Below are 21,405 nucleotides of genomic sequence, written 5' to 3'. Positions count from 1 at the left end.
GATAGGTTCCCAAATGACCATAGGGTAGGACAGACAGAGGAGAAAAGGGGGAAAAAAAAGAAGCTACATGAAGTCGTGTATCTTCCTTTTCTAATCCTTACCTGGCTGTTCTTGCTGATCACTGAGGGTATTACTGGCAGGCTTCTGTCTGCTTCACGCGCATCTCTCCTACAGTGGACCATCAGAAGAAGACAGAAACTGCTTTTAAAGGCACAAAAGGAAATTTGCTTCATGCTCTGGGTGTGTTAAATGATGATTGTTGCTATTGCTTCATCTGCTCAAATTTTCTCTTTGGTCTCACAGTATTAGAGAACTTTTAATTTTTGTCCGTTCTGAGAATGAAAGGCAATAGCTCCAGGTCAAGGTTATAGTCATACCAGTATGTGACATCCCAGAAAGCTGCATTCACAGAATACCACATAGAGCCTAACAACCACATAGCATCATAGCATCCCTTTCTATTTATTTCAGAATTTTCTTCTCATGTTTGTCCCTTTTAGTTGTTCATAGAACCCATGAGAAATGTGTTCTTGCAATTTCATACTCCAGGGATGATGATGAAATTGCAAGAACACATTTCTTATGGTCTGTGGGCTTCCCTTGTTGCTCAACTGGTAAAGAATCCGCCTCCTATGCGAGAGACCTGGGTTTGATCCCTGGGTTGGGAAGATATCCTGGAGAAGAGAAGGGCTACCCACTCCAGTATTCTGGCCTGGAGAATTCAATGGACTGTATAGTTCATGGGGTTGCAAAGAGCTGGACACGACTGAGCGACTTTCACATTCTTAGCTGTAGGTTGGATTGATCTCAAGATCTGTTAAACTGAAGTTAATTAATTCTGTCTGGTGCTGAGAAGCCATGAGAATTGAAACCCACTGATGTGTTCCTGCTGTATACTGGTTCAAGAGAGGCTAAGGCAGGAATTCCCTGGTGGTCCAGTGGTTAAGATGCCAAGCTTCTAACGCAGGAGCCAAGGGTTCCATCCCATCCCTGGTTGGGGAACTGGGACCCCATTTGCTGTGCAGTATAGGCAGAATAAAAAAAAAGAGAAGGGGGCAGGCTAAAGCACGAGGGACCTGTCTGTAACACCTCTGTGGGCCCAACAGGATCCTAGCATTCCTTTCACTAGCTAAGAAACCAACTATATTTACTGTTGTGATTTTTTTCTGTAACCTTTCCTGGAGGTGCCGACAGAGGCCTTCTGTACCATGAAAAAGGCCCGATAAGTTGAACCACTCTTGACTCAGGGAGTACCTTACTATCTTGTCTTCTAGACTTGATCATCCTAGTCCAGGTGAGGCTAAGTTGGTGTCCACCCACTTGTCCTATTTATCCCTCCTTTGTGCTGGAGAGACCAGGGGTGAAAAGCTGAGATTCCTTATCATGGCAGGTAACCAGCAGCCTGTTCATTCATAAGTTGCATAAGCAGATCTGTGGGGCACGTGGAAGCTGAAATGACACCCAGCAAATGACATCTCTTCTTTCTTTTAGAAATGGTCACTTAATAGTCCATCTTCTCCAAGCTCACCTAATTAAGGACACAGAGAATAAAGCAACACTGAGTATGGGTGACCTGTGAGTATGGGTTATTCTTGGAGTCTCTTTAGAAAGTGGAGCTTCCCTGGTGGTTCAGATGGTAAAAGAATCTGCCTGCAATGCAGGAGACTTGGGTTTTATCCCTGAGTTGGGAAGATCCCTTGCAGAAGGGAATGGCAGCCCACTCCAGTATTCTTGCCTGGAGAATCCCATGGACAGAGGAGCCTAGTGGGCTATAGTCCATGGGTTGCAAAAAGTCAGACATGAACAAGCGACTAACTTAACTGGAGTCTCTTTAGAAAAGTGGGCAACAAGTTCATATATGTGCTAGAATTGCTGGCATGATACACCCTTAAATCAGTAATTTAATGGTTTAAACACATTATTCCATTGTATTGAATAAAATAACCACATAATTCTGTGCTGAAAAATCTGCTTCAGTTTCTTTTCTACCATGGGCAAAAGTTAATTAGTAAACTGATCCTTTAAGAAGGGACGTAATATGACTTGGAACACGTGGTCTTTGACGCTCAGACTCCATTCACCATGCAGGACTGGCAGCTAGCGCAGCTGCATGGACAGAAGCTGGGAAGACAGAGATGTAGGTGGTTCTGTGCTGGTTTCTGCTTTTTCCCCTGGGGTGGGTGCTTTGGATATAATGGGATTGAGTGGAGGGCTTGGTGCAGCACTACTGAGGTGTCTCTGCTCCATGCCTGTTGCATGCATGCATGTGCATTATTGTTAAGGTGGTTTTCACCCTTGCTCAAGGATTGGCCAGGACCTGGGCTGGTTCTGCTTCTTGTGCATGCGCATGTGCATGCTAACAACTGTGGTCTCCACGCTGGCTGCCTGCAGGGCCTTGCTGAACCATCTCCACTTCTTCCACGGTGCAGCATGCACTGGCAATTGCAGTCTCTGTCTGGCTAGAGGCAGGGCTGGGTCCTGACCTGGCTCTGCTCCTTCACTGGTGAATGCTTACGTGTGTGGGCAATGGTAGCCTCCTCTTTAGTGGGGAGCAGTGCTGGAGCAGGAGTCTGGTGTGGGCTGAGGGATGTGCTGGAGACTTCCTGGAAGGTTGCCCAGAGCACCAAGAGGTTTCCTATCTGCTGCCTCCTCACTGGGATTAGAATATCCAAATTTGTGCACAAGCTCTTTAAGAGCAGTCTCAGTTTCTCATAGCCCTCTCATAAGCCCCTCTTGTTTTTCAAACCGTATATGGGGGCTTGTCTTCCTGGTGTTGGATCCTAGGTCTGGGTTGCTTAATATGTGGCTTGAATTCCTCCATCCCCACAGAGGATCATTGAGCCCGTGTCCCCCGCTTCTCTGGTTCACCCGTTATGGGTGTGGGCCCTGACTAGATATCTTCCCTTCCCCTCCTACCAGACTCCATGTGGTTTTCTTTACAGCTTTGGTTGTAGAAGAGCTATTCTGCTAGTCTTCAGGTCATTATCGGTAAGAGTTATTCTATATGTATTTGTAGTTTTGATGTGTTTTTTGGGGGGAGGTACGCTCAGGGTCTTCTTACTTTGCCATTTTGATCCCACCTCAGCACATAAGGATTTTAAACCTGCTATTATAACTATGTTCCATGGAGTAAAGGAAAATAGGCAGCCAATAAATGCAATTATAATCTCAGCAGAAAAACTAAAACAAAACAAAAAAGAAATAGACATTCTCGAACTGCTGATGGCTGATTCATGTTGTTGTATGGCAGAAACCAACACAAAATTGTAAAGCGATTTTCCTCCAATTAAAAATAAATTAAAAAAAAGAAACTCTAGAGCTGAAAATTGCAGTTATTTGAAATAAAAACGTACACTGCTGTTTTAATTTACATGGCTTGGTGACATACTGGATGAAAACCCCTTAGCACAGCATAGGACCTAACAGACTGCAAAAAATATATGTATTAGTTAAGTGGAATTAATCATAAACCTGTCCTCTGGAGCTACACAGGATAAATGTAATACCCTTGATATTAGAAAGATTCTAGATATTGAAAATCACAACCATCAGTTATTCTAAGAGGAGTATTTTATATCTCCTCTGTGGGTTAGCTGTAGAGTCTAAAGAACAGCATTAAGCATGAGGAAACTGGAGTCAGATTCTAGAGCAACATCGCATTAATTGAAAGGTATTTAGGGCTTCCTTGTGGTCCAGTGGATAAGAATTCACCTGCCAATTCAGGAGACACGAGTTCCATCCCTGGTCTGGGGAGATCCCACTTGCTGCAGAGCCACTAAGTGCATGTGCCACAACTACTGAGCCTGTGCTTTAGAGCCTGAAAACCACAACTACTGAAGCCTGGGTGACCTAGAGCCCTTGCTCCACAACAAGAGAAGCCACCACAATGAGAAGGCCATGCACTACAACTAGAGAGTAGCCGCCACTGGGGGCAACTGGAGAAAAGGCTGCACAGCCAACAAAGACCCAGCACAGCCAAAAATAAATAAATAAATAACATTTAGTAAATAAGTCACTTCAACTTTCAGACATACCAGTTTTCTACCTGTAAAGGGGGACTATTTCCATCTATGTCCCAGGGCTATTTTGAAAATTAAGAGACAATACTATATGTAATGTAGTAAATACACATGACCATATACATATGCATATTCAATATTTAATAAAATATCTACTTTCTCTAAACCTGCATGGCACGTTTTGCATTTCCTTTGTAGATCTTACCATTTTCTACCTTGTGTTGGCTATTGTTTTTTTTTAAAGTCCCATAGGAACCCTTGAAAATACACCCAAAATGGAACTAATTTTTCTTAAATTGCTCCCTTGTTAATTATTTTCATTAAAGGCATCATTTTCCTTTTAGTGGCTTAACCTCAAATTCTTGAAGACATCTGCTTACTTACTAGTTTCATAAAATTATGCATTTTGTCTTTATTTCCACATGACCTTTACATCTAGACCCTCTATCTTTGGCTTTACTGTCTCTCCTCTAGATTACTCTGTGTGCATGCTAAGTCGCTTTAGTTGTGTCTGACTCTTTGTGACCGGGTAGACTCTAGCTCACCTCAGGCTCCTCTGTCCACAAGATTCTCCAGGCAAGAACACTGGAGTGGGTTGCCATGCCCTTTTCCAGGGGATCTTTCTGACTCAGGTGTCGAATCTACATCTCCTACGGCTCCTGCATTGCAGGCAGATTCTTTACCGCTGAGCCACTGGAGAAGCCCCTAGGTTGCTCTAGGAGCTGCCTAATTAAACTTCAGTCTCACCACTCCTCCCTGCTTTCTTACTGTTATCCATTCAATCTTAATTAAACAAAAACATTCACCATTGCTTCATGCAGATTTTGTTATCCATCTATCTAGCATTGTAAATCTTCCTAGGACGACCTGGCAACTGAAGAGTTTGGACTTTAGTAGTCAAGTCCATCTAACTATGTGGTACCCCCAGTTGCATTCTCCTGACTCTCCCCTCTTGAATTTCCTCCCATCTTGAATCCTATGCTTCTCTTTGCCTTGCTTTTATTTTTAATACACTTTTATTGCATATATGTCTATTCCCAGAAAGTTTATTATTTGATTTCTTTAACTGTTTATAATCTTACAGAAGGATATCAATAGTAATCTTTGGGGATATATATTTTTAAATAGTACTAAGATCCAGGCAAATTGTAGCATGTCTCTGTGGGTCATCCAGAAAAGAAGAGATTTCTCTACTGGCTGGAGTGACTAATCCAATTACCAAGGACATTGTGTTGCTTCTACAATTTGTCTAGAACTCTGTCCGGAATGCTTTTTCTATTTACATACCCAGTAGCAGAGACTACTAGCAGCTGTGTCAACCAAAAAAGCAAAGAGCAGTTCTATTGAGGACTCAGACCCCTTAGGAACCAAAGTTCTGGTCACCTCATCAGGCAAGGACCAAGTGGCAGCTATTCAGTACCTCCACTCAGATATCTGAGCATCAGATATGTGGTCATTCCATCTTGTGTGCTCCTAGGTTCTGATAGCATTACCTTCCACTTCTGTTCCCCTAGCCATACAAGAGTTAAATTCCTGAGTTAATAATTTCTGGGTTACCTTGGCAACCACCTTTTTTCTCCTTTAGTCTCTTTCAAGATATACCTGTGTATTTAATTCCTTGTTTTTAATCTTCTTGGTTCAAAAATATCTAATGTGACTTTTGTTTTCTGAATGAACCCTAATTTTCCTGAATTGCCATATCTACTATGCAGTCTTTTCTGGACAGTCAATCTCAAGATATTGGAACTTGAAGTAATTTAAATTGCAATGTTAACATTACCCCAGGAAAGCATGTTTGACAGAATCAAAGGGAGATGAGTAGGGCAGTGACTAGACATGTTGATGCAATGATTTTTATTTGCATTTAAAGTTACAAACATACATATAGATTCTTATGATTGTTGTAGGGAATTTAGTAGAGGAGATCAACTTGCCTTATCTAAATTCAAACAGAAGAATAACATGAGAGGGATGGGACAATTAGGTGGCATGGGATTCTCCTAAGAGTCTACATCCATTTACCCATAACATCAAAATTATGCAGTCATCAAAATTGTTGCATTCTTTATTTAAACATAATATTGAAGTAATCATTTATTCATTTAATATAAATTTATTAAGTAGTTACTGTATATCTGCCCTAAGTGTTGAAGATACAAATCTTCACATTAGTGTGGGAATAACAGGTAAAAAGATTATGTAATATTTTTACTGACCAATCTTGAAAATTCTCTACATTAAATACCTTCATTCCCTCCATGATTTGGTCATTCATTCACACAGATTCATATGCATTTGTAATCAAATCTTTTTTGATTAAAAAGAAGATAATTGGGGTAAATCTCATCCTTGGTGTTTCAGAGACCCAGAAAGCATTGAAAGGTGAATAATGTCATTATCCAATGCCCCTGGTCAAATTCTTGGTGATCTGAATGATCTACAGAAGATAATAATTTTATATTTTTACTGGCAGTTATTATAGTAGATACAAAACAGCTTGCACATTGTTCCAAGATACACTCAATCTAACTATTCAAAACATTATCCTGTGTGGACATACTATATTTGAGGACAATCATTTGTATATTATTAACATTTTTTTTTAAGTTTTATAATTATATCATGAACAGAATCAAATCATAGAATGTAGAGTTCCTTAGTGGTATTTAATGACCTGCTGGATTAACTCTTTCTTTTTGAGGAATATGACTTACATGATGAGAGCTGGTCATCCAGAATGAAAGCCTCATCCTTTCCAAGCCATGATGGAAAAACATGATCTCATCATTTTCAATACTGCTCTCTTTTTTTTTTTTTCATTTATTATTTGGCACTCAATTTACTTGCCACTGTAACTTTATTTCATGCTATAATTAAATCAGCACTTTATTATATTAATTAAACCAGAATACTTATTACTTTTAGATGCAATGACTCTATTGATGAGTGTCATTTTAGTAAGATTTTAGAGAGAATCTTATACTCTTTCGAAACAGTCTAGTTTAATTAACAATACAGAAAGAACAAAAATATCCACTCGAGTAATTTCCTTTAAAGATTTCAAAGGTTGGGTAAATAGTGTCTCTGGTGGCTCAGTGGTAAAGAATCTGCCTGCCTGCCAGTGCAGGAGATGTGGATTCAGTGCCAAGGTTGGGAAGATCCTCTGGAAAGGAAAATGGCAACCCTCTCCAGTATTCTTGCCTGGAAAATCCCACAGACAGAGAAGCCTGGCGGGCTGTAGTCCCTGGGCCACAAAAGGTTCAGACACAACTGAGCAACTAAACAACAACAATAGATAGTATCTAGTCTGATTATGTCTCTCATTGCGTGCATATGTGCTAAGTCTCTTCAGTCATGTCTGACTCTTTGTGACCCTACCCTATAGACTGTAGTCCACCAGGCTTCTCTGTCCGTGGGATCCTCCAGGCAAGAATACTGGAGTGCATTGTCATTCCCTCCTCCAGGGAGTCTCCCGACCCAAGGATTCAACTGGCATCTCTTATGTCTCCTGCATTGGCAGGCAGGTTCTTTACCACAAGTGCCATCTGGGAAGCCCAATGTCTATCATTATTAGATTACAATTCTGAGACTGATATTTTCATTTGTTCATCCTACTTTTTACCAAAAATTATTGGATACACTTTATATAATTGAGGTTGTAAAAGGTACAGTGATATAACAGCTCCTGCCTCAGATATTTGCAAGCATAGTAGGTCTGATTAACATCATAGTCCAATTAAAATTGATATTCAAATAGTGATTTATATCCTTCAAACCATGGACTTCTGTGATCCTCACACCTGTGACAGTGGTGGGGCAGATATTATTATTCCTAATATGTAGATGTAGAAGCTGAGCTTCAAACCCTCTCAAATTTACTCTGATAATCATACTGATAGTCATAAAGATACTCGTATCTTTGCTGGGATAAGAACCTAATATTCCTGGGCTTCCACTCTGCTAAATGGACAGTGATAGGTACAAAGTGATCTATCATAAATTGTTATAAGATTTCTGAGAAGAGGACTTTCTAGCTAGAAAGATCAAAGACAGCTTCTTGGAGAGGAATGACATTGGGGTTGGATTTCCAAGTGCACCCTAAACTCTAAGGGCAGTCGCCAATGTAGGATGACCTCACAGTGGTTGTGAGAAAATTCTCCTGCTGAAGAGTTTCCCCAGGGCAGCCTTCATGTCCCGATTCCTCAGACTATAGATGAAAGGATTTAACATCGGGGTCACCGCCATGTACATCACACTTATCACTGCATCCTTTAGGTTGTAACTAGTCAGAGGGCGGAAGTACATGCCCATGACTGTCCCATAATACAGAGAAACAACTGTGAGATGGGAACCACAGGTGGAGAAGGCTTTGAGCACACCTTTGGTGGATGGAACCCGTAAGACTGTGGAAAAGACCAGAACATAAGAGATGATGATGCATAGTAGTGGCACAGAGAAAACACCAACTCCCAGGTACATCATCTTCACATTAAAGTGGATGTCAGAACAGGACAGCTTGAGCAAAGAGGCAACGTCACAGTAGAAGTTGGCCACTTCCTGGTTTCCACAGAAGGACAGGCTAGCTGTGAGCAGAGTGTGCGGGAGGGCATTGGCATTTCCAATCACCCAAGACCCAATGACTAGCAGGACACAAGTCCATGGGCTCATAATTGTTGTGTAATGAAGTGGGCGGGTGATGGCCACAGCTCGATCATAGGCCATTGCAGCCAGGATGTAACTATCTGTGTTACCCAGGGCAATCATGAAATACATCTGTGTTAGGCATCCTCCAAAAGAGATGGCTTTGGTGCCCAGGAGGTGGTTGGTCAGCGCCTTAGGGATGGTTACAGAGGAGAAGAAGATGTCAACAAAGGAGAGGTTGGCAAGGAGAAAATACATGGGGTTGTGAAGGCGAATGTCAGAGCGAATGGCCAAGATGATAAGCAGGTTTCCAATCAATGTGATGGGGTAAATGAACAGGAAAAGTAAGAAGAAGTCTTCCTGTTTTTGCTGGCCAGTAACTCCCAGGAGGATGAAATTGAAGGTAGAGGACTGGTTGTCTTCTCTCATGGATCCTTCAGCAGGAAAGGGAAGAGGAATCCAGAATTATTAGTATGGTGACTGTGTGTAATGATCTTTCTTATCCACCGTTTTTGACTCACATGACCTACCATCTCTACAACTGAGTTAACTAATTCTGGAGATAACCAATATTTTGGGGGAAATATCTTTATGGATTAGTAAGATCAGTCAAGAATTACCCCTGGACACTCATGAATAAAAACTGAGCAATCTGTGAATCAGAGATGCCCATCCTCCTCCACCCCAGACCCATCACCCAACATCTAGGGTTTAATCAGTTAACAAATATTAATTTTTACATTGCATGTGCTACTTTGTCAGACATGTGGAAAACTGCAAAATGCGAAAAGCATAAGAATTTCATCCATGGATTCAATACAGAAGATGCTAAGGTGCCATCGCAGATCACAGAGAGAGATGATTTCTGCTGAAATCTTGAAGGGAGAAGTAAAAGAACCATATGTCCCCAACAGAGGAGCCAGGAGGTGCATCAGCATGAATGCTATGAACAGAGACCCTGAGTCAGAGTTCCAGGAAATGCTGGGCTGCTGAAATCCATTTTCCTGGAAAGTGTTTATGTTCTAAGATACTTGTCTCATGAGTGTGAAGATGCTGAAGACAGTTTTTCAGAAGAAGCCAAATTCTTCCCTGTGGGATCAGGGGTGGTAGTTCAGGTGAAAGAAATGCCCTCGTAAGTGCTTTGACCTATTGTTGCTTTACCAGAGAAATAACTTATTTTTCTTAAGGGGTCTGTTAACATGCACTGTTGAATATGGGAGTGCAAGGTTTGTAGCTTCTCTCTGAGGCAACAGGCTTTTGTGAGTTCATCTGCATGCATGCATATGTACACACACAGAGTATTATTTCAGGAAGTAGCTGAGAAATGGCATAACCAAATCAAAACTACCCCTTCCTCACCTGGTTTTCATGGATAAGGCCGAAGAATAACCATTGTCAGAAGGGGAGTGTCTCTCTCCCTCTCTCCTCTCTATCCCCCTTCTCTCCTCTCTCCTCCCTTCCTCTTTTTCTGTTCATCCAATCAGGAGACCTTGGGTTCTGAATTCAGGCCAAGGTTTGGGTCCTTGTTTTGCCTCTACATCTGTGAAGACAATTCAGTTCACCATTTTTTTCCATCTGGTAAAATGACAATAACTCTGCTTACCTCTCTCTCCTGGTATTGTGAGGGTCAAAGGAGATTATGCATGTAGTGCAGTTACTGGCTATTTAATCCCCTGGTATTACTGTTGTAAAAAGTTTCTTCTCCAACATCCACAGCTTCTACCTGGGGAGTCAGTTCAGATGCTTCCAAAAGGGACTTAGTCCTGTGGCCTTCACTCCTCTTCCATGAAGAGAGTTTATAGGCAGCTGGTCCAGTCAGTACCTGTTAGCTTTCCTTTCTTCAGGCAGGCATGCTGGAGAATGTGTTAGTAGTAGTCCTAGAGGAGGGTCTCTGGTCCTGTGTTTCTGAGGCAGAAGACACAGGACTGGAATGATTTGGAAAGAGGAGCCCTGAGTCTTCCCACTGTGGAGCAGAAGAGCCAGAAGGAGTTGGCCTGGATGGGGGCTAAAGATGAGGACTCTAGTTTCCTCCTCAAGGAAGCAGGATGGGTCATATGATAGAGAAAACTGTGAGTGGTTCACTAGGTTATAAAGTCTCTGGAAACATGACTCTCCCATGTCTTAATTCGGGCCAAAGTCAGACTAATTGTTGAGACTCATTACATGCTGTGCCTTGAGGGGATATAGTCGTTCTCATGAGTAATTTTGTCAGAGTTCTTTTCTAGAAGGAATGATGGGCAACAGTTTCCCAGAGAGTGTGTCTCCAGGGTCCAGGCTTTGGGCTGACCTATTCCGGCCTCTCTGTTGAAATGTGGACCCTTGTCCTCTGCTTTAGCACAAACTGGAACCATCCCTCGGGATACAAGGAGTGTGGTAAAATGGAACTCCTGGGCTTTATTCTAGGCTACACTGAAGCCTTTCTGATGTTAAATGTGAAAAGAAGAGTAATTATATTTCATCTTTCATCTGTGATTTGTCTTAGGGGAGGCTATGAGGGAAATTAAACTTCTTTTTTCTTGTGCTTTGATAGTAAGTCTCTGAATTTTTTAGATTCTTAGAGAAGAAAAGGTTCTAGCTGTTATCTAGTCCACCTCATGTATGTATCACCTTTGTAACAGCCCTGATTAATGGTCATTATGCTATGACTTAGCCCCTTCTGTAGTAGCGGTCTGTAGAGGACCATGGTGAAGGCTGTGAGCTGTGACTGGGTTTCAGTCCAGGCTCTGCCTCTTTCAGGCTGTAAGTAACTTTGCATAGTTATTAAATGCACTTACTCATTTCTGTGGTGCTTCCCAGGTGGCGCTGTGGTAAAGAATCTGCCTGACAATACAGGAGACATAAGAGACATGGGTTCGATCCCTGGGTTGGGAAGATCGGGAGAAGGGCATGGCAACCCACTCCAGTATTCTTGCCTAGAGAATCCCATGGACAGAGGAACCTGGAGGGCTACAGTCCATGGGGTCGCAAAGAGTCGGATGCGACTGAAGCAACTTAGCATGCATGCACTCATCTGTATAATCGAATAACAAAGCAACAGCAGCAACATCCTCAGAAATTTGTTATGAGGATCACATGAACTGATATCTGAAAAGTCCTTAAACCAGAGCCTGGTATATAGTTAGCACTTAACAAATTTTAGCTGTTATTTTATTATCTGTGCTACTTTTTTCCTCCTATAATACTACCTATCAACTACCTCTTTTACTACTTAGCCATGTAGCTGTTGAAAGACTCTCCAAAATCTTCAGATTCTACCGATCTTGAAACATTTGCTGAATTACATTTTCCCTTGGAGTTGTTTTAGGTAACACCATCGTATTTGCTCTGTTATTACTGTTACTCAGATCACAGTCCATTGTCTAGGACTTGGGCTTCACAGACATGGATAATATAACATCTCATGATAAATATTTTCATCCTAGTAATCACATTTTTTCTCTTTATGTCCTTTTCAAAATATCTTACTAATTCCACTTTTTATTTTCTGAGGGCTCACTAGGGGCAAGGAACTGTGTAATGGCATCAGAGAGAACTATGAAGAAAACCATGCTTTAACCTCAAACATTACAACTGTTTCTATGTAAAGTGTCTACAACTTTCCTTAGCTGATAAAAGGAATCTCTTACCTCCCATGTGCTAAAGAGAAAATCCTGTGGATTGTCACAGAAGCTAAAATTTATTGTCTGTTATAAAATCTCAAGCTTTGTTAAATCTCTTCTAAAGATACTAAAAACTGATCTATGCAATGTATTTGCAGAATAACAGAAGAGGAAAAATACCTTAAGTACTTGGATGAAAAATTGTATTAGAAAGTTCTTTAAAGAAGAGAACAAAAAAAGATTTTTCAAATTTTAAAATACTTTAAGGCCTTTAAAATAAGAGAGTATGAGACAGAAATAAATTTAGATGAAAAAGAAATTGACATAGAAACAGCAAACAGAAGTGAATAAGGAGCAGAACATGATTGTACTTGTTGTTTTAGGCAGAATTGATAACATTTCAGAAAATAAATGAGCAGTATTCAGGACAATCCAGAAGTTGTCTTAATCTCTCCAGGCGGATTATTTGACAGCTCTCCTTGGAGATATGAGCATTAGATATGTGGTCTTCCCTCAGAGCTCCAATGTTAAGGTAACACCACCTTTTGCCTTTTGCTCCCTTGATAGATTGTAACTTCTTGCAGTTTTTACTCTGGGTTAGCTCAGCATTTTCTTTTTTCACCTGTAGTCTCTTTTAGGATATATTAATATATTAATACTATATATCTAATTGCAGTGGTCATGTACGGATGTGATAGTTGGACCATAAAGAAGGCTGAGCGCCAAAGAATTGATGCTTTCGAACTGTGGCATTGGAGAAGACTCTTGAGAGTCCCTTGGACGGCAAGGAGATCAAACCAGTCAATCCTAAAGGAAATCAACCCTGAATACTCATTGGAAGGACTAATGCTGAAGCAGAAGCTCCAATATTTTGCTCACCTGATGCAAACAGCCGACTCATGGGGAAAGACTCTAATGCTGGGAAAGATTGAGGGCAAAAGGAGGAGAGGGCAGCAGAGGATGAGATGGCAACAGAGGATGAGATGGCTTAATTGGATCACTGACTAAATGGACATGAACTTGGGCAAACTCCAGGAGATAATGAGGGACAGGGAGGACTGGTGTGCTGCAGTTTATGGGGTTGCAAAGAGTCAGAGGCGGCTTAGCAACTGAACAACAACAGTCTAATTCCCTGTATTAAATCTTCTTTTTTTAAACTTGCTGTTCCTTTTTTTATATAACTTCTTATTGGAGTATAGTTGATTTACAATGTTGTATTAGTTTCAGCAAAACGAAATCAGTTATACATATACATACTCTTTTTTTTTTAAGATTCTTTTTTCATATAGGCCATTATAGAGTACTGACTAGAGTTCACCGTGCTATACAATAGGTTCTTAATAGTTAGCTGTTTTTTTAAAAAATTGTTTCTTTGATTGTGCTGGGTATTTTGTTTCTGTGCGAGCTTTGTTCTGGTTGCAGCGCATGGGGGCTACTCTCCAGTTTCAGTGTGTGGGCTTCTCATTGCAGTGGTTTCTCTTGATGCAGAGCTCTAGAGCACTCAGTCTTCAGTAGTTGTGTTGTGTGGGCTCAATAGTTGTGGCTTCTGGGCTCTAGAGCACAGGCTCAAAAGTTAAGGCACACTGGTTTAGCTGTTCCACAGCATGTGAGATCTTCCTGGATCAGGGATTGAACCCGTATCTCCTACATTGGCAAGTGGATTCTTTACCAGTGAACCACCAGGGAAGCCCCTGGTTATCTATTGTATATGTAGTAGTATGTATATGCCAGTCCCAATCTCCCAGTTTATCCCTCCTTCCTTATCCTCGGTTAACCGTGTTTGTTTTCTACATCTGTGACTCTAGCTCTGTTTTGTAAATAAGTTCGTTTGTACGACTTTTTTTAGATTCCACATCGAAGTGATATCAACCATTTTGTGGGAGGTGAATCTTCTTATTTAAACATATCTGTTATGATTTCTTTCCCAGAATGAATCCTTTTTGACATACGAGGTACATAATGGATGCCATATCCACTATGATTGCATATAATCATGATTATATTACAGTTTAGAGACTAATAGCTTCATATATTTTGCTTTCCGCCAGTATTCATTGGATGCACTTTATATGACCAAGACTATGAAAGATATGGTGATATGTTAAGACAGCTCCTGCCTTAAGAGGCTTGCAAACAGTAGAGGTGATTAAATGTAGTAATCTAATAATTAGCATAATTATTTTAAAAAATCTAATGACATTTGAATAGTGATTTATAGCCTTCATAGTCTGAACCATAGTGACCCTTGCACCTTATGACAGTGACTGGGCAGGTATTATTACTCTTTACATGTGGATGTAGAGGCTGAACCTCAGTCTTTCTCAATTTTCCTCTCACAGTCAGTTGTTTAGTTGGGACATGAACCCAATATTCCTGCCAAAGCAAAACAAAATGTACAAAGTGGTGATATGAGTAACGTGGTACATAACTATTACAAGATTTCTGAGAGAAGGAATTTCCAGAAAGAAAGATCTGGGCAGCTTTTTGGAGGGGATGATGTTGGGGATGGGTCTCCAGGTATTCTTTAATTGGTGACTGCAGTCTTCAGTGTATGAGCTCATGTTGGCTGCGAGGACATTCTCTTGCTGAAGAGTTTTTCCAGGGCAGCTTTCATGACCCTATTTCTCAGAGTATAGATGAAAGGATTTAACATCGGGGTCACTGCGATATATATCACTGTTATCACAGCGTCCTTTAGGCTGTAATTAGTCAGAGGGCGGAAATACATGCCCATGACTGTCCCATAATACAGAGAAACAACTGTGAGGTGGGAACCACAGGTAGAGAAGGCTTTGAGCACATCTTTGGTGGATGAAACCCGTAAGACTGTGGAAAAGACCCAAACATAAGAGATGATGATGCCTAGTAATGGCACAGAGAAAACACCAACTCCCAGGTACATCATCTTCACATTAAAGTGGGTATCAGAACAGGACAGCTTGAGCAAAGAGGCAACGTCACAGTAGAAGTTGGCCACTTCCTGGTTTCCACAGAAGGACAGGCTAGCTGTGAGCAGAGTGTGCGGGAGGGCATTGGCATTTCCAACTACCCAAGACCCAATGACTAGCAGGACACAAGTCCGTGGGCTCATAATTGTTGTGTAATGAAGTGGGCGGGTGATGGCCACAGCTCGATCATAGGCCATTGCACCCAGGATGTAACTATCTGTGTTAGCCAAGGCAATCATGAAATACATCTGTGTTAGGCATCCTGCAAAGGAGATGGCTTTGGTGCCCAGGAGGTGGTTGGCCAGCGCCTTAGGGATGGTTACAGAGGAGAAGATGTCAACGAAGGAGAGGCTGGCAAGGAGAAAATACATGGGGTTGTGGAGGCGAATGTCAGAGTGAATGGCTGAGATGATAAGCAGGTTTCCAATCAACGTGATGGGGTAAATGAACAAGAAAAGGACGAAGAAGAAGTCTTCTTGTTCCTGATGACTACTAAGTCCTAGGAGGAAGAAATCCAGGGCAGAGGATTGATTTTTTTCTCTCATAGCTCCTTTGTTAGCAAGGGAAGAGAAGAAACCAGAATTTTTAGTGAAGTGCTGTGCCTAATATATTCTTTGTCCACCGCATTGGATTACCTGTGTTTATACTTGGGTATGCTAAATTCAGAGATAATTAATATTTGGGTAAAATGATCATCCCTTTTCATCAATCTAATTGTCAGAGAGCCTTTGACACATGCTAAGAAGATCAGTGATGCCCATTCTCCTGATTTGATTTAATCTCCTCCTTTGATTTAATCATTCAACAATTAAATTTCAATTTGTATGTGCTAGATACTTTGTAAGGCCTTGTGGAAAAACCATGAGCATGTCAAAAATATGGTTGTCTGTTTATTTATTCAACATATATGACATTGTCTCTGCTCTTAGGGACCTTATAACTTCATGGAGAATCCTAATTGTCACAGGAATTTTATTGTACATGATAGGAAAAGGACAGCATTTTAGAGCATTTGAAGAAAAAACTTCAGTACAAAGAATGTGTTGTACATGGAGCATCCTGGGTAATTAGAAACTGTTCTATTGACTGATCCCAGAGCCCAGGTGGTATCAGGTGTCTGCACTGGTGTTCAGTCAGTTCAATTCAGTCACTCAGTCATGTCTGACTCTTTGCAACCCCATGAACCACAGCATGCCAGGCCTCCCTGTCCATCACCAACTCCTGGAGTTTATCCAAACTCATGTCCATTGAGTCGGTGATGCCATCCAACCATCTCATCCTCTGTCGTCCCCTTCTCCTCAATCTTTCCCAACATCAGGGTCTTTTCAAATGAGTCAGCTTTTCGCATCAGGTGGCCAAAGTATTGGAGTTTCAGCTTCAACATCAGTCCTTCCAATGAACACCCAGGACTGATCTCCTTTAGGATGGACTGGTTGGATCTCCTCGCAGTCCAAGGGACTCTCAAGAGTCTTCTCCAACACCACAGTTCAAAAGCATCAATTCTTCGGCACTCAGCTTTCTTTGTAGTCCAACTCTCACATCCATATATGACCACTGGAAAAACCATAGCTTTGACTAGATGGACTTTTGTTGGCAAAGTAATGTCTCTGCTTTTTAATATGCTGTCTCGGTTGGTCATAACTTTCCTTCTAAGGAGTAAGCGTCTTTTAATTTCATGGCTGAAATCACCATCTGCAGTGATTTTGGAGCCCCCCAAAATAAAGTCAGCCACTGTTTCCACTGTTTCCCCGTCTATCTGCCATGAAGTGATGGGACTGGATGCCATGATCTTAGTTTTCTGAATGTTGAGCTTTAAGCCAACTTTTTCACTCTCCTCTTTCACTTTCATCAGAGGCTTTTTAGTTCTTCTTCACTTTCTGCCATAAGGATGGTGTCATCTGCATATCTGAGGTTATTGATATTTCTCCCGGCAATCTTGATTCCAGCTTGTGCTTCTTCCAGCCCAGTGTTTCTCATGACATACTCTGCATATAAGTTAAATAAGCAGGGTGACAATATACAGCCTTGACGTACTCCTTTTCCTATTTGGAACCAGTCTGTTGTTCCACGTCCAGTTCTAACTGTTGCTTCCTGACCTGCATACAGGTTTCTCAAGAGGCAGGTCAGGTGGTCTGGTATTCCCATCTCTTTCAGAATTTCCCACAGTTTATTGTGATTCACACAGTCAAAGGCTTCGGTGTAGTCAATAAAGCAGAAATAGATGTTTTTCTGGAACTCTCTGGTGTTAGAAGATTGTAAATCAAAAGACGGGCTTCCCAGGTGACTCAGTGGTAAAGAATTCACCTGCCGATGCAGGAGATGCAGAAGATGAAATTTCAATCCTTGGGTGGGGAAGATCCCCTGGAATAGGAAATGGCAACCCGTTCCAGTATTCTTGCCTGGAAAATTCCATGGATAGAGGAGTCTGGTGGACTACAGTTCATGGGGTCACAAACAGTCAGACACGACTGAGTGACTGAGCACACATGTACTCAGATCAGAAAGACAACTGGGAATAGGTCCTAGCAAAGCAAGCCTAGTAAAATTCCTCCTCAGATGTTCCATTTTCAAAGTATATATTTTCTACTAGCTCTTGGTAGGTTTTGCCTCTTTCCCAAACCCTTAGTTATATATAAGCTCAATGCTTTCTGTTTTCCCTCCCTTTGCTGTGTTATTTCTTTTGGTGACTCATTCAACCCCATTGTGGCTTCAGCTACTGCTTAGTAGACTGTCTGAGCTACATCTGTACACTTGATCTCTCTTTCCTTTATTTCCACATTTGTTGTACTGTAACATGTGTAAGAATCCCTATATGCTGCATATGCAACCTAAATAGTTTGCAAGGTTTTTTGAAAAGGAAAACCTTCTTTATTTTTATCTCTTCCAGAGAGACCGTTGTGAAATAATGTTCATTTTGGTACCTATAAGTTTACATTCAATATTTCTTGAATTATACCCAGGTTTATTATATGGGTTCCCCACATGTGGTGTACTCCTGGGCACACTCATCCAGTTTTCCCTCACCTCTACATCTGATCTTGTTGATTTAATTTCAAATAATTGATCTGTAACCCAAATTTTCTATTTATTGTCTCTGTACTTTAGTTTTTTAAAATTAATTTTTAATTGGGGTATAATTGCTTTACAGTGTGGTGTTAGGTTCTTCTGTACATGAAAGTCAATCAATTATACATATATATATCCTCTCTTTTTTTAGATTTCCTTCCCATTTAGGTCGCCAAGGAGCATTGAGTAGATTTTCCTGTGCTATATAGTAGGTTCTCATTAATTACCTATTTTATACATAGTAGTGTGTGGATGTCAATCCTAGTCTCCCAATTTATCCCATCTCTCCTTCCCCGACTGGTATGCATAGTTTGTTTTTATATAATGTAGTATCGCTTATATGTGGAATCTAGAAAAGTGGTATAGATGAATTTATTGGCAAAGCAGAAATAGAGACTCAGTGCTTTAGTTTTGACAACCATCACTTTTTATCTGATATATTATAATTTATAAGTATAAGTTCTGAATAGGAGTATATTATCAACTCTAGAATTACAGTTATTGCTGGAATGAAAAGGAGAAAATTGAGATTTGGGGTGGGAATAAATGGAGTTTTGAATGTATCTAATATTTATTTCTTTAAAAAATTTGGAGCAAACTGAATCAATTTGCTGTATACCTGAAACTAACACAACACTGTAAATCAACCATATTCCAAAAAACAATTGGAGTAAATTTGACCAAATCTTATATTTGTTAAATCTAGATGATAAGTTTTTTGTTATACTCTTTGTCATTATGATGTTTTAATAACTTTATAATAAGTAAATTTAACTTAAAATATAGATTTCACAGGTTGGATGATAATTGGGTGTAGAGTGTAGCCATGAAGTTGGGTGGTTCAAATCTATTTTTCAGTCAATGTAGGAGATAGAATGTTCCTTGTCAAGAGGTTAAAAATAAATGGAAGTTATTTAGACTGGGAATGGGGACCCAGATGCCAAATACAATGCTCATCTAGGCTTATTTATAGAGATGGCTGCTTATTGAACTCACAATTATATTATAAAATACAAATGTGATTGTGTCTATCTCTTTAAAACCACTTATTTTCTACATATCACCTAATAGATGAAGTCCAAGTTTCTTATCATGGAAAAAATCTCAAGGACCAATTGTTTAGACAGTGAAGGGTACCTTCAGGCAGAACCACATGTTGTATATCTTTATCAGAAGCTGAGGGTTCAGGCAGGGGAATAAGAAGAATTCAATCAGGAAAAGAAATTTGGGGTTATATTGTGGGGAGTTTTGACCAACACAGGTAATTTGTACTTTATTCACTAGGTACAAAGATAATATAGTGGATGTGAGTAAAATTAACGTTTTTGGATAATACAGATATGCAACCTTTCATTCATGTAAACAGAGAAATTTGGACGTATATATTAAATGACTGATTCATAAGGCAATGTTTTGAATGCTTATCTTGTGCAAGAACAACCACAAGGAAATAAAAATGGTAAATAATGAAAGAATGTAAGACTAGCGCCAGAAAAGAAGCGGTTGGTATAATCAACACAGGAACCAAAGAAACGGAATGAGAGCAGAGAGACTCCTGAGCACAGGGATTGATGATAGAGATCCTTAGTGGTGGATGTCAGTGTCATCATGGGGAGAAATGATTTCTGCAGAAACCCTAGAGAGAGAGGTAAAAAAGCATATGCCCCCACAGAGAGGAGCCAGGGATGGGAAAAAGGGGGCAGGTAGGGATCAGTGTGAAGCTACAGGCAGAGTAAGAGCCTCGAGTTCCCTGGAATTAAGCCAGAGTCCCAGGAAATGCTCCCTGCTCAAATCGACTTTCACAGGAGGTGTTTAGACTCTGTGATATCCGTGGCATGAGTGTGGTGATGCTGAGGATAGAAGAAGCCAAATGCTTCCCCTTGTCCTATGAGGCAGGAAACATACCAAAAAGCATCCTCTGAGTGCTCTGAGACTCTCCGATAGGTCGGCGCATCAGTGCTTTGACAAGGAAATAACATAATTTCCTGGAGGAGCTTCTTAGCGTGCACCATTGAATGTGGGGGTGAAAGGAGTGCCATCCTTAGCTCTTTTCTAAAATAATGCACTTGTGTGACTGCTGGCATGGGCACACACAAACAATATTACTTTAGAAAGTGGACTGTTCAAGGCTGAGACAACCAAATCAGAGCTACTCCATCTCATCCTGTTTTTTTTAGAGAAAGCCCAAGGAGAAGTATTATCAGAAGGGAAGCATGTTCTCTCTGTCTGTCTGTCTGTCTGTCTCTCTCACCACACCCATCAAATCTTGAGAACTTTGTTTCTTGAGTCCTAGTTTTGCTACCATCTCTATTTGACTTTAGGTGATTCAGTTAATTATTTTTTTCATCTGATAAAAGCATATAATAATTCTACTCACCTCTTGAGGGTTTCATGAGACTCAAAGGAGATAATACATTTAGTGCAGTTGCAGGTTACCTATCTCATGCTGTCACTGTGATAGAGTCACTTCTCCAATATCCAAAGCCCCTACCTGGGAAGTCAGTTCAGATAATGTTCAAAAAGGGTCCTGGTCGTGTGGCCTTCTGGCCTCTTCCACAAAAGGGAATTTTACAGCCACCTGTTCTAGCAGATTCCTCCTGGGGAGTAGATGTGCTGGACAAAGTGTGGATAGTAGCTTGGCAGAGTTGGTACTCTCTTCTTGTGGGAAAGGAGATAGGACTGGGGTGGTTTGGAAAGAAAGACCCCAAGTTTCCTAATTGTGGAGCAGAAAGGGTGGGAAGAGCTGTCCTGGATGGAGACTGGAGATGAGGATTCTAGCTTCCTCTGTAAGGAAGCAAGGTGGTCACAGCAAGGAGAACATTTGGAATTGTGCAACAGGTTATAAAGTCTCCTGAAACATGACTTGCTCAGACCTTCATTCCAACCACAATCAGAGTAATTGTGGAGACTCTGAATGCTCCTAGCTGTGCCCTAATGGGACACAGTGGTTCTCAGGAGTAATTGATTGCAGAGTTCTTCCCTAGAAAAAAAGGATGGGCAACATCTTCGCAGAGTATGTCTCTAGGGTCAAAGCCCTGGGTTGACCTATTCTGGCCTCTTTGTTGGAATGTGGGCCCCTGTTCTCTGCTTCAGCAGAAAATGGAGCCAGCCCTTGGGAGCTGTAAAGATTAT

The 21,405-nt window shown here is 40.9% G+C and overlaps 3 protein-coding genes across 3 annotated transcripts in view; 1 reads left to right on the top strand and 2 right to left on the bottom strand.

Moving 5' to 3' along the window:
• The window catches only part of OR1R1 (olfactory receptor family 1 subfamily R member 1), a 188,685-nt gene that overhangs the window by 49,941 nt on the left and 117,339 nt on the right, over positions 1–21,405 (top strand). The window lies entirely within an intron of this gene.
• On the bottom strand, positions 6,829–9,567 carry OR1A1 (olfactory receptor family 1 subfamily A member 1). Its single transcript, XM_081578237.1, has one exon. It carries the CDS (start codon positions 9,087–9,089, stop codon positions 8,154–8,156), a length of 936 nt encoding a protein of 311 aa, XP_081434363.1. The 5' UTR covers positions 9,090–9,567; the 3' UTR covers positions 6,829–8,153.
• On the bottom strand, positions 14,817–15,752 carry LOC145543779 (olfactory receptor 1A1-like). The gene has a single exon (XM_081586445.1). It carries the CDS (start codon positions 15,750–15,752, stop codon positions 14,817–14,819), a length of 936 nt encoding a protein of 311 aa, XP_081442571.1.

The sequence above is a fragment of the Giraffa tippelskirchi genome, chromosome 3, assembly GCF_054371585.1.
Source record: "Giraffa tippelskirchi isolate mGirTip1 chromosome 3, T2T-mGirTip1v1.2.pri, whole genome shotgun sequence".
NCBI classification, from domain to species: domain Eukaryota; kingdom Metazoa; phylum Chordata; class Mammalia; order Artiodactyla; family Giraffidae; genus Giraffa; species Giraffa tippelskirchi.
The sequence above is the reverse complement of the archived record's forward strand: the minus strand, read 5'-3'. Positions and strand labels throughout refer to the sequence as shown.

What these genes read in the sequence shown, in the direction of transcription:
- OR1A1 (XM_081578237.1), bottom strand. Translation starts at nt 9,089, where the DNA reads ATGAGAGAAGACAACCAGTCCTCTACCTTCAATTTCATCCTCCTGGGA.
- LOC145543779 (XM_081586445.1), bottom strand. Translation starts at nt 15,752, where the DNA reads ATGAGAGAAAAAAATCAATCCTCTGCCCTGGATTTCTTCCTCCTAGGA.